The sequence below is a fragment of the Tupaia chinensis genome, unplaced genomic scaffold (assembly GCF_000334495.1).
Source record: "Tupaia chinensis unplaced genomic scaffold, TupChi_1.0 Scaffold000381_1, whole genome shotgun sequence".
Lineage (NCBI taxonomy): Eukaryota > Metazoa > Chordata > Mammalia > Scandentia > Tupaiidae > Tupaia > Tupaia belangeri.
The window spans coordinates 887,893-900,599 of record NW_006159883.1 but is presented as its reverse complement, the minus strand read 5'-3'; the positions used below and the strand labels follow the sequence as shown (position 1 = coordinate 900,599).

The 12,707-nt window shown below is 39.3% G+C and overlaps 1 protein-coding gene across 2 annotated transcripts in view; it reads right to left on the bottom strand.

Moving 5' to 3' along the window:
• Positions 1-1,819: 1,819 nt before the first annotated feature.
• The window catches only part of ABCB11 (ATP binding cassette subfamily B member 11), a 93,646-nt gene continuing 82,758 nt past the window's right edge, over positions 1,820-12,707 (bottom strand). For both annotated transcript variants that reach the window (XM_027773844.1, XM_006153563.3), the window contains 5 exons: positions 12,594-12,707; positions 10,466-10,663; positions 5,275-5,481; positions 3,093-3,239; positions 1,820-2,283 (listed from right to left, as the gene is read on the bottom strand). The exon at positions 12,594-12,707 is cut by the window's right edge and continues 70 nt beyond it. In XM_027773844.1, the coding sequence (XP_027629645.1) occupies positions 2,083-2,283; positions 3,093-3,239; positions 5,275-5,481; positions 10,466-10,663; positions 12,594-12,707 (867 nt within the window). In that variant the 3' untranslated portion in view covers positions 1,820-2,082. The remainder of the gene's footprint in view (positions 2,284-3,092; positions 3,240-5,274; positions 5,482-10,465; positions 10,664-12,593) is intronic.

The window sequence follows — 12,707 nt, the reverse complement described above, 5'->3', positions numbered from 1 at the left end:
GTTGGTGTAACGGCTATGTCACTGGACTCCCATGTAGTTGACTGCGATTTGAGTCCTGGGCCCGGTGGCTTAAACGCACGCCAGGCACCCTATAGCAAAAACTTCTCCAAAAAAAAAAACAAAAACAAAAAAACAAACAAACAAAAAACCCACAAATCTAACAGAAAAGAAAGAAAGAAAAAAAAGAAATGGAATCTCTTGTAAATCTATTTGTAGACTCTTCTGTCTCAGTGATCTACCTTTCAAATCTAGTTTCAGTATCTACTGTTTGAATTATTGTGACTTTGTGCTATGTTTTTATCCCTTTTCTTTTTTAAAAAATAAACTTCTTTTTAAAAATTAAAGATGCAGGGAACCAGCAGTTGGTGTAATGGCTATGTCACTGGACTCCCACGTAGTCGACACGGTTCGCGTCCTGGACCCGGTGGCTTAAAACTCACGCCGGGCGCATGTGCATGCATGCCCAAGATCCTGATAGGAGTATGGGGGAAGTCTGATCATAGCACAAATGCTTCGTGAAATCATTAGAAGTTACAGAAAGATTTGCAATAGGTCAGACAAAACAGATGAAGTGAATTTCAGAAATATTAATGATGTAAAGTTGCAGTGACCAAGTTTTTTTTTAATGACAGAGGATGTAGGATTTTTAAAAATGGAGACATTAATGCTCTCTGGTGTTGTAAATAACATGTCACTTAATTTATTCAGTCATTTCTGGAGTGATCTCCCTTGTCACTGAACCTCAAAAAGCAATTGTTTCCCCAAATCATATCAAGCTCTTTTCACTCAATATTTTCCTCTTTCATTAGTAGTTTTAAGTACCTTATTTTTTAAAAAAATAACTGTTATTCATTCCTTTTCCCAAATTTCACAGATCCAACTCTAGGAAACTGGCAATCTCCGAGCAGAGCCCATGTTCTCTCGTTTTGAAATGCAAACCTAATCAAATGGGTTTTCATCTTCTTTCTTCAAGAATAGAAGATTAACAGGTATTTACTGCAAACCTTAATTTCTCCTAGCAAGAATCTTTATTGTGCCACTTGCTTGTCACTGCCGTTTTCACAACTTAATTGAAATGCATTTCTCCACCTTCTGCATCCTGGATGTGGCAACAATTCTGGCATGTCCAGTTAACTAACAGTTCTTTGCATTATTTACCAGAACATACTGGACAAGGGAAATAAATAATATACCTCAATATATCAAAGTTGATGTATAATTTTCAGGCAGAATTTCATTTGTTGGCCATGGGAAGAAAAACGACAGAGATGGAGAAGGCTTGATAAGAAGATTCAGGAGGAAGATATCCAATGGTAAGACAGCTTGGTGGAAATTGTGCAATCTTGCTACTGAATTTTTTATTCCTGTCAATAGCTCTTTTTTGCAGGTTCACTCTTATAGACTCCTGTTTTTATTTAATTAGATGGAAATATCTTCTCTGATTTCCTGGAGTAAATTTTGTTACTACTTTGAGTAGTTTTCCTAATCTGTGCCCTGTCTCTCTCAAATTTCCATTCACCTTTGTGTTCTATTGTTACTTTTGCTTTATACATTAAAATACTTCCTCAGGGTCTCTGATCCTGGGCAGTTTGTTCCCACATGAGACGGAGACACTGAAAAGTCTAGGCAAGCTAAGAATGAGTGGCTGGATGTTGTTGGCAGATGGACTTCACAGTAAGGTAATTGGCTGGGGTTTTCCTTGGAGGGTTCCTAACACCAAGGAGAGACAGAGAGACAAAGGCAGAAAGAGGGAAAGTGAGAAATCACCCTCGGGGGAGGGTGTGTGTGGGGAGGGGAGGACAGGATCCCTTCTCCAATTTCCTTGGGATTTCGGACACACGCACATGCACCTGGCATGATTTTCAAGCCACCAGTGGAGACTTAAACTGCATAGTTGGTTAAGTGAGATCTACCTGTTGGGCCCTAAAACTGATTATTAAAGGTCATCCAAAATTGGCTTGATCCTAATGGATGACAATGTCTATAAAAGTAAAATAATAATATTATTTTTAAAAAAAAGAAAGAAAAAATCTATAGCTCTCCTGTAATTGGTGCACATCTGTGTGAAGATCTTAAGTAAGGTCAACTGATGGGGGCTCCTGTGGTGACAAGTTTGTAGTAGGCTCCTTTTTGGGCCATCAGTTCTTCGTGGGTTCCCTTTTCAATCACCATCCCCTGTGACATGACAGCAATGATATCTGAGTTCTGGATGGTAGACAAACGATGGGCAATGACAATGCAGGTCCGACCCTTTCTGGCTTTGTCTAGTGCAATCTGCACTGTCTGCAAAAGAGAAGATAAAACGTTGATGCAAAGATCCTCGCTTGCTCCCCATTACAAGAGTCTGGCTTCATACCATTTGAGTAGCAGCCTTGTCTCAGGGATAAACACAAAGACTCCTGATTTCAAAGAGAGAAGTAAACAAGTATCCACGTAATGTGATGCATCAATGATTTAAATTGCAGTGTGCAAGCTGAGAAATGTCAATGAAGCAAGACTAGACCAAACCATGAAGTTACTGTGTAATTTTTATAATACTCCATGGTCTCCCTTACTAAAATGAAACCAAGGAAATCATGTAGGGCACCAGCTCAGTGGTCACTCCCAGTACATTTCTTCATTGAGGACATTTGAGCTCTGTCCAAGACTGAACGCTGGTATTTAAGGTGTTCAAAATAAATATAAAATTTTATAACTATATTTTGTTCAGTTGTATTTCCTTTCATCCAACATGTATGTCAGATGCCTCCTCTTTCTCTGTTGACCATCTGCTCTGTCACATAACCTTAGAACTATTCAATATGTAAACCCTAACAAAGAAAGTTTGTTACTTGCCTTTGAAAAGATGACATGCACCCTAAAGAATCTTAAAAAAGAAATTCTTAAAGTTAAAATTATTTTTTATATTCAAAGCGATCTTATGTTAAACCACTCTTTCTAAATTCTTATGTTTTGGTTCCACAAAGTTCTGCCAATTTCTGCTGCTAATGAATCAGAAAATTGAAAATAGTGTCATTTTACAAGGAAAAATCTTGCAGCAAGAGACTTGTTTTTAATGATTATTATAAGACTTGAAAAAAATCAGTACATACCTTTTCACTTTCTGTGTCTAAGGCAGAAGTGGCTTCATCAAGTAGCAAGATTTTAGGATCTCGTACAATAGCCCGAGCAATAGCAATGCGTTGTTTTTCTCCTCGAGACAGTTGAGACCCTTGGGACCCAACATTTGTTTCATATTTCTAGGGAAAGTGCAGCAAGTTTAAGAATTTGAAACACTCATCACTCCTATGTCATATAGAACCCATTCTCAAGTTTTTTGAACTTGATAATACTGAATGAGTATTTCTGTATAGGATGTCAAATTCACTTAGGAATAAAAGAAAATATGACATCTGTGGTCTTTGGTGCTGGGAAATAAGGGGACTTTATTCTCTATCTCCACATTTCTTCTAGGTTAATATTTTCAATCTCTTTCTCCTTGTATCTGGGTAAGACACTGTTTACAGGAGAGACTTCATGATTTGAGACACTGATTTCAGACTCTTATCTGGAAGACCTTTCCAAGACAGAATAATCCTAGCCAGAAAATGCCTTTTAGGAGATCTTCTGCTCCATTCCTTTATCAGGGAGTCATCATTCTGGATCACAAGCTTTGGTCTGAATTTACACTCTGCTGCTCCCCATCTTTGTGATTATGCACAATTATTTAAATTTATGTGAACTGCAAACTCATCTGAAAAAGGCAGAATGAATGCCTAGTTCACTTATGTATTAAGTTTCAGATAAACTTAAAAAGGAAAATCTCTATGTAGATGCCTGGCTTGGCTCCATTTAAAAAAAAAAAAAGAAGATTAACATTCACACATACAGTACTTACTACACATGTGGCATTGTGCTAACTATTCTAGCTAGGTTAGGTTTTAATATTCTCAGAAAACATATTCTTTTTATTTTACAGGTTACGAAATTTAGACACAGGGAAGTAACAGAATTGTGCAAAGACAAACAAGCAGTGAAGGTGAAATCTATCAATAAATTCAGGTGTGTGCAGCTTCTGAGCCCATGCCTTGGTTCACTGCCCTTTCCTACCTTCCATAGGATTTGTTTCTTTCCCTCGCTTCCCTTGTCTCCTGACAAATGCTCGACTAAGCCAGGACTGACCCGTGACAATGTCCTCTACTCTTGTGGAGATAAAGTGCTCAGTGAAGGATATCATGGGCAAGTCTATATGAGAAAGAGGTAAGACATTTTTTCCAAGCCAGTGTCTCACACCAAAGGAGTAGGTGCTCAACAAAGATATGGAGTACAAATGGGTTTTCCAGATATTCCTCACACAAGCTTTGCATTTCAAATCAAGGCACAGCAAATAATATTTTTCATGTGCTTGTGACTTGGACTACCCAGGTTAGAAGAGGCCAAGACTGTAAGGTTTAGGATCCTTTGTGAAACAAACAAACAAACAAACAAACGCCCACTGCTACCATCGCAGTTTATAAACATAAAGCAAATATTGGATCATCAGCAAAGTCATGGTGCATTTTTCTGTTTTTTTTTTTCTATGCAAAAATGCCTCATGATTTTTCCAACAACCCAATAATTCCCCAGAGCATTTTAAAAAGTAGATGGTAATGATTATTATCATTATTGGTTTCCATGTCTTAATTTGCCTTGTGATCAATCACCAAGAGAAACTTGGTGAATGGGAAAATACAGTCGATATTATGCCAAGGTTGGACTTGGCTCTGAAAAAGTAGGAGCCACCCAGGCAGATGGAACTTACTCGCCCACACAGTATATGCCACCAAGTAATGAAATAATGATGATGTCAGTATAACAGCAGCAACTTTCTTTCCAAGGCTAGTAAGTGTACAAATAAGGTACCCATTTTAATGTGATGACAATGGAAGACAATTTCAGGCAGAATAAGTAATTGTCCTAAAGTTACACAGCTAGTAAGAAACAAGCTTGGATCCAAACCCAGGTATGCACCAAGTATGACTTTTGTCCCACTAAGCTAAGCTAACGCTCAATGTAGTACTGCTTCATCTAAAACAAATTCCATAGCATCCATCATTTTGGATAGTATGATGTCTAAAATGAAAGAGTATGTTGATGAAGGACATTTATTCTGCTTAATAGACAATCCTGAGGCATTGGGAAACAAATTGTGCTGCCTCTGAACTTCTCCTAATACCACCATCATAATATTCTTTGGTCACTCTACCTTTCCCCCTTCCCATCTTCCACAAGGAATGACTCCAACTCAGTACGCACCTCTGGGAGTGACATGACAAAGTCATGCAACTGAGCTTCCTTGGCAGCTGCTATGACTTTTTCCATGGAGATTTCATTGGTGTTGTCCCCATATTTGATATTGTCCATTATGCTACAGGCGAACAATACTGGTTCCTGGGAAACAATTCCAATCTTTGAGCGGAGGAACTGGACATTTACATTTTTGCTGTCGTGCCCGTCTATCATCTGTGAATAGAGGAGATGACAAGGAGTTGTGTTTTAGAATTCCCGTGGTAAGGAAAGTTCCTATCTCAGAGTTAAGTGTTATACAAGACGTTCGTGTTGCTTAAGAGACCAACCTATGGCTCTCGAAAATAAATTACGTTGCTTTGACCTCAGGCATTAGTGCCAAAGTTCTAACATTGATCATACTATGGTTTTGATTGTTTCCCAAACCCTATCTCTACAGGTTGTATAAATGACAAACAAACAAACAAACAACTTGATAAGTTATGAAAAGATATCCAGGGCCAGCAGTTGGCATGGAAATTAAGGCTCTGGATTCCACATGGCCAGCTTCATGGTTCAAGTCCCAGACCCGGCGCTTGAGAATCATGCTGGGCACACATGCATTCGTGCCCCAAATCCCAAGAGGTAAAGTACAGGTGAAAGGGTTAAAGCATGACTTCCCCCTCCCCTCACCCCAGAGTGATTTCTCACTCTCTCTCTCTCTCTCTGCATGAATGCATGTGCCCTATAGCAAAGTCTAAAGACAAAATTTTAAAAAAGGAAGAAGAGATGACCAGGTCAACCAGTGTAGCATGGTGATTTAGGCTGAAACTCACAGCTGAATGTGTGGTTCAAGTCCCAGACTGGTGCCTTGAAAAACATGCCAGGCGTGTGTGTGTGTGTGTGTGTGTGTGTGTGTGTGTGTGCGCGTGTGTGTGCCCTAAATTCCAACAGGAGAAATGGAGAATGGATTGCAGCATGACCATCCTCCATGAAGGTTGATTTCTCACTTTCTCTCTCTCTGTCTCCAGTGAGTGTATGTGCCTTCACTGGGCACTTAGCAAAAATTTTTTGAAATTCTCCTTATATTTTAGTGCAGAGAACTCTCTATTGGTATCCAGAACTGGTCAATTTCATGACTTTTTGAATAACTAAAAGGATTTTTTACTGTGATGCTTTTGGGTAAAATAAGGATCAAACCTTTTCCCTCGATTTTACTGACATCAATCTATGAATAAGTGACATAATAAATCCAAGTAAGAAAGGAACATATTTATTCAGTCAATATATAAACCTATATTGAATCACTTGCCACAAATATCATGATAGTCTGTGTTTGCTATTAAATAAAAAATGTAACCTCTATTCCCTAGGAACTCATGGTCTACTTAGGCAGTTAAGTACAGGTTCTGAAAATATCTACCATTTGAATTGGTTAACTTGCATCTTAGAATTGTAACAATACAGTGTGTCTGGCACACTACTATAAAGCTTTTGGCCCTGCTATTTCAGTAAAAAGATTGTGTTACATGATGTGAACAGATTTTTTTTTTGTTCATTTATTTATTTTTTAGGTTTTTGCCATGGGGTGCATGCACATGCCAGAGAGAGAGAGAGACAGAGAGAAGGAAAGTGAGAAAACGCCCCCCCCCACCCCCCAGAGGAATGGCCATGTCACAATCCCTCTCCTTTATTCTCCTCTTTGGGTTCTGGACACATGTGCACACACATCCAGCATGATTTTCAAGCCACCAGGTTCAGGACTGGAATTGCAGTAAGCCATGTAGGAAGTCTAGAGGCTTAACCATCATGTCACCTACTGAACCCCACATTATATTTACATAGTTTCTTGGCAATCGTAAAGCAAACACTGCTAGCAAAGAAGTATATCATTCCTTAACAACTGTTAGCCCTAGTACTTAAAATTGTTCAGATAAATGGTTTACAATGACATAAAATACATTGTGCCTATGAAATACAAAGAATCAATGATTTCTTCACAGGTCTTACTTCCTCCTTCTGGCCAGAACATTTCCAATTCATTCAGAGAAATATACTCATATGTGTTAGCGTTGGGGAAGTCAAACATGAAGAATTCAGGTCCCTGCATCTCACATAGTTCCCAGTCTAACTGAGTGACAGTCATAAGAGATCTGGCATAATGGAAAACTGAATCCTCCCCCTTTCAGAGTGTAGGCCTCTAGTGCAATGTGCTTTCTAGATTTATCAGTCACCAAATAGTTTCAGGTAAGTTAAAATATTTATATCCAAATTGATTATAAACTATAAATAATCAATTCTTTTTTTTTTTTTAAGATCGAGTCTCATTGTATCAAAATCTTCCTGCCTCAATCCCCCAAACAGATGGAATTACAGGAACCAGTTCTCTCAGACAGAGTCTGCTCTACTGCCCACACCAGCCTCAAGCCAGGCCAGCCTCAAGCCCGCAATTCTCCTGCCTCTGACTCCCAAATTGCCCACCACACATGGCCTGTCTGGATTGGAAATCCTGGGCCTCCCATGTGGTCCCAGACTATGGAGCACAGTGTCTTAGCAGCATGCACCACCACAGCAGGTCAATCAGCAACTCCTACTCTTCATTTTCATAGCTTCCTAGAGCCTGCCAATATCTGTTTGCTTGTTTCCTTGCCTTGTTTTATGCAAAGGAATCTTTAGTTGCCTCTTTTGAGTTTCTCCCAGAATTTCTCTTCATAATGTTACCTACCCTGCTCAGAGAAATCAGGAAATCCAATTTTAAACTATTAGGATTAAATAGTCAATCCAGTATGGAGCAAAATAAAACATTTCATACTGATACCTCTCAACCATTTCTTAGAAAACTACTTGTGGATATGGTCCAACAAAAGGAGCCAAGAAAGAGGGAGATATAGAAATTTGGGAAGAATAGATCTAATCCAAGAAAAAATTGCTGGAAATTCATAGGATGACAATTGTTCAACAGATGGAAGTTGCAATTAGTTCAGGCATGACAAGAAATGAGGGAAAGAAGCAGATCCCTCAGAATAAATGGTAGGATAGAAACACTGGAAGAACATAAAGATTCGTATAAAGATAGAGAATACAAACAAAAGAAAATTTTTCTGAAAAAAAATCAAGAGAAGGATGTAAAATTAATATATACTTTACTATTAGACTGTGGGATGAAAAATATCTACATAATCATAATAATTGATTTTCAACTTCTAGAATCAACCCAGAGTAAAGGAAAGAAAATAATATTATAAACAGAATGTAAGTATTTTGTATTCTAGATAATATAAAATTGCAATTAGAACTTGAGAGCTAACAAGGAGGAGTAGGAGGTGAAAATAAAGGTAAGATTGCTAATATTCTCATCTTTATGAAAATGCTAAAGATTTTACTGTAGGTCTTCATCTTTCTTAAAAATTGAGGGGTAGGGAACCAGCAGTTAGCGTAATGGCTATGTCACTGGACTCCCACGTAGTCGACCGCAGTTCGTGTCCCGGACCCAGTGGCTTAAAACTCACGCTGGGCGCGTGTGCGTGCGTGCCCAAGATCCCGAGAGGAGAATGGAGGAGAAGGGATTGCGGCGTGACCATCCCCCCTGGGGGGGTGATTGTCTCTATGTCTCTCTCTGTCTGTCTGGCGAGCGCACGCGCCCTACAGTGAAAATCTCTCCAAAAAAATAAAAAATAAAAAATAAATTGAGGGGTAGAGGGACCAGCAGTTAGCACAATGGCTGTCACTGGACTCCCACGTAGTCGACCACGGCATGAGTCCCGGACTCAGTGGCTTAAACTCACACTGGGTGTGTGTGCGTGTGTGCCCAAGATCCCAAGAGGAGAATGGAGTAGAAGTGATTGTGGCGTGGCCATCCTCCCTGGGGTGATATCTCGCTTTCTGTCTCTCAGTCTCTCTCTGTCTCTCTGGCGAGTGCATGCACCCTCTAGGAAAAAATATTACAAACCTCTCCTAAAAGAAAAATTGAGGGTAGAATCAGGTCAACCAGCAAATGACTGGGACTGGAGTAAATGTCTAAAGCAAGTATTTTGAGAGAGTTTGGCAAGCAATGGAAAAGCAATGGAAGTATAGTTAGGTAATTTACAAATAGAGGGACTGAAAACTGTGATGTAACCATATTTTGAGGAGGTAAGTAAAAGGAGGAGAGTGTTGAGAATAAATCAACAGAAAGTCTAAATGTGTTAAATAATGAAACAGCATGTGCATGCTATTTAGAGACATGGAGGTAACCTTTAAGAGAACTGAAAACAAGTGCTTAAAAATCTTTGGGGGCCAGCAGGTGGCATGGTGGTAAAGGCACTGAACTCTCACATGGCCAACTGAAGTCCTGGACCCACTAGAGTCCTGGCACTGCAGTTCAAAAATCATGCCAGGCATGTGTGCATGCATACCCAAAATCCCAAGAGGAGAATGGAAGAGAAGGGATTTCAGTGTGGCCATCTTCCTTGCGGGGGTGATTTCTCACTTTCCCCCTTTCTCTGTCTCTGTCTCTCTCCAGTGAGCACAAGCACCCTATGGCAGAAACCTCTGAGCAAAGAAATGTGGTGTAGACACAGAAGGGTAGAACAAAGGCTACCTTTTTATTATGAACCTTTCTTTATTATATTATTTTTGTAGTCTTTGGCATATGTTACTTTGAAGGGGAGAAAAGGAAAAGAAGAGAAAAGGATGCTGTGAAAATACCCCCCCCCAAAAAAAAAACAATTCACCAGTTTTTCAAATATACTTGCCAAAGCTTTATGGTATATGGCTATCAGTTTGAGTTCCCTATGTTATTTAGACTAGAGCTTCCTGAACCAGCGTTGTCTCGGGTTTTTCATGCCAAGTTCCCTCCTTGCTCATTTATCCCTGTGCCCCTTATCACCCCACTGTTTCCATTCTGGGTCATTAGTTTCTGATTTGTCTGCACTTTCTGCTCCATTTACAGGTAAGTGAATGCTGCTGTTAAATACACTCATCTACAGCTTTGTGGAGTGCCCAGTTTTCTTTGTCTAACTGATCAGGAGGCCATCTGGAACTGGGAAGAATATGATGTTAAAAATTGGCAGGTAGAATCAGGTCAACCAGTAAATGACTGGGACTGGAAAATATCCATGGAGAAAATGTCCAAAGCAAGCACTTTAGAGAGCGTTGACAAGGCACAATCTTCAAGGCCACTTTCATATGTTGAAAACGTTCTGTAGAAAGCAAAATTTTCAAAAGTATTGGCATTGCTTACCACCTTTCCTTGATTAGGATCGTAGAAACGTTCCAGCAGCTGAATACTGGTGCTTTTGCCACACCCACTGCTTCCAACAAATGCCAGCGTCTGCCCCGGACTAACCGACACTGAGAGACCACTCAGAACTTGTATATCAGGTCGAGAAGGATATGTAAATTTACAGTCGACAAAATCAATCTTCCCCTGGAAGTTGTCCTGTGGATGAGAGGATCAGAATCACATCTGCACCTACTGGAACCTAGAATATTGAAAAATGCACCTAAATCTATGTGTAAATTTCCTGCTTAGGATATCTTCAACACCATGCCAAAGTGAAAAGTATAGAGGCAACAACTCAATAAAATCAGAGTCTGGTCCCTATTCCAACAGGTGACTATAAAGGGAGCTTTGTATAGTGAAATTAAGGACATTTGACCTCTCTTATTCCCATTCTAACCTAAAAGGATGTCCTTGTCATTCAGCCCTTGCCATTGTGGAGGGAGGGAATGACTAGAAGATATTATTATGTCATAGAAATCAGAAACTAGTCAAACCCCTACAGCTCTGTTTTCCCAATTATTTAAAATATTGAATCACTGGAAAAGTCATGACACATTTTTGCGTAGAAAAACATAGAAAAAATAAATCATGACTTTTTAAATGATGCAATAATATCGTGACACTTGAAATGACCTAGAATGAAGGCTACTTGAGATCTGTATTGTAAAGGTGAATACTTTCAACTGTATTTTATTTTTTTTTAGGTCTTCTCCTTAGGGATGCATACACTCATCAGAAAGAGAGAGAGAGATAGTGAGAGTAAAAGTGAGAAATCACCCCCAGGGGGGATGGCCATGCCACAATCCCTTCTTTTCCATTCACCTCCTGGGAGTTTGGACATGCACACACACATACCCGGCATGATTTTCAAGCCACTGGATCTGGGACTCAAACCACAATCGGCCCTGTGGTAGTCCAACGATGTAACTGCTAGGCCATCTGTTAGCCCCTCAATCGAATTTTAGTATGCTTAAAACAATCTTAAAGCAGGGCCAGCAGGTGGTATGGTGATTAAGTCCTATGTGGTCAACTCCGCAGTTCAAGGCCTAGACCCAGAAACTTAAAAAACTCATTGGGTGCACGTGCGTGCCCCAAATCCTGAGAGGAGACAGGACTATGGCATGGCCAATCCTCTCAGGAGGTTGATTTCTCACTCTGCTCTCTCTCTTTTTCTGTCTCTCTCTAGCGAGCACATGCACCCTGTGGCAAAAATCTTCAAAACAAAACAATTATGGCCTCTAGAAATAAATAGGCATTTAATAGTCCTCACAAAAACTTTTCTGAAGTTTTCAGAAACTGTGCTGAAGGAGTAATAGATCATTTGACAAATACAAAAAGATTTAGGAAATTAGTTCAGTTTTACTAATATTTAGATTTGTTATGCTCTTTTAAACATATCGAGATTTTCAAAAGTAGTTGAGGAAGATGAAAAAACATCTCTGTGATTTAGAATGAGGAAAAAAAGATTGGTTTTTTTTTTTGAGTTCCAATTAATTCTCTGGGTGTCCACATGAACTACTACTTGAATTCAGATAAACATGAATCAAAACAATGTTATTGGACAGGGAGAATTGGTTTTTCTACATTTCCTACCAGAATATCAATAGAAAACATGGTGGGTGGGTAGGTCTCAAAAGATAACTGGCTTCAGTGCTGGCAGGTCATGTGGGGTTAAAGACACTGGATTCGAGTCCCAGACCTGGTGGCTTGCTTTCTCCTTTTTCTTTCTCTCTCTGTCTCTCTTTGGTAAAATTAAAAAATAATAACAAATGGAATTAAATAAATAAATAATTCTTTTAAAAAATGGATAACTGGCTTCATTTATTCTGGAACAAAGTGTGTTTTATACTACATAGAATTAGCATTCATTGACTATCAATGTCCTAATCAAATGTCAACTTTATGAATAATTTAGTGTGAATTTTCTCTGTTCCTCTACATTGATAAATCTACTGTCTGTCCATCCCAAGTGCATGTAAATGAGCCCCTATTCTGCAGGAATTTAGGAGTTACGTAGTATGGTATCTTCAGTGGCTGTTCTGCATACACACACATGAGCACAAACTTACTCTCTGTCAGTACTTACCCATTTATCACCTGCACTACTGTATACACTGATTGGGGGTCGTCGGTCCAGCAGTTGAAAAAACCGTGCAGCTGATATTTTAGCTTTGGCATAACTTGGGGTATAAGAGGAGGC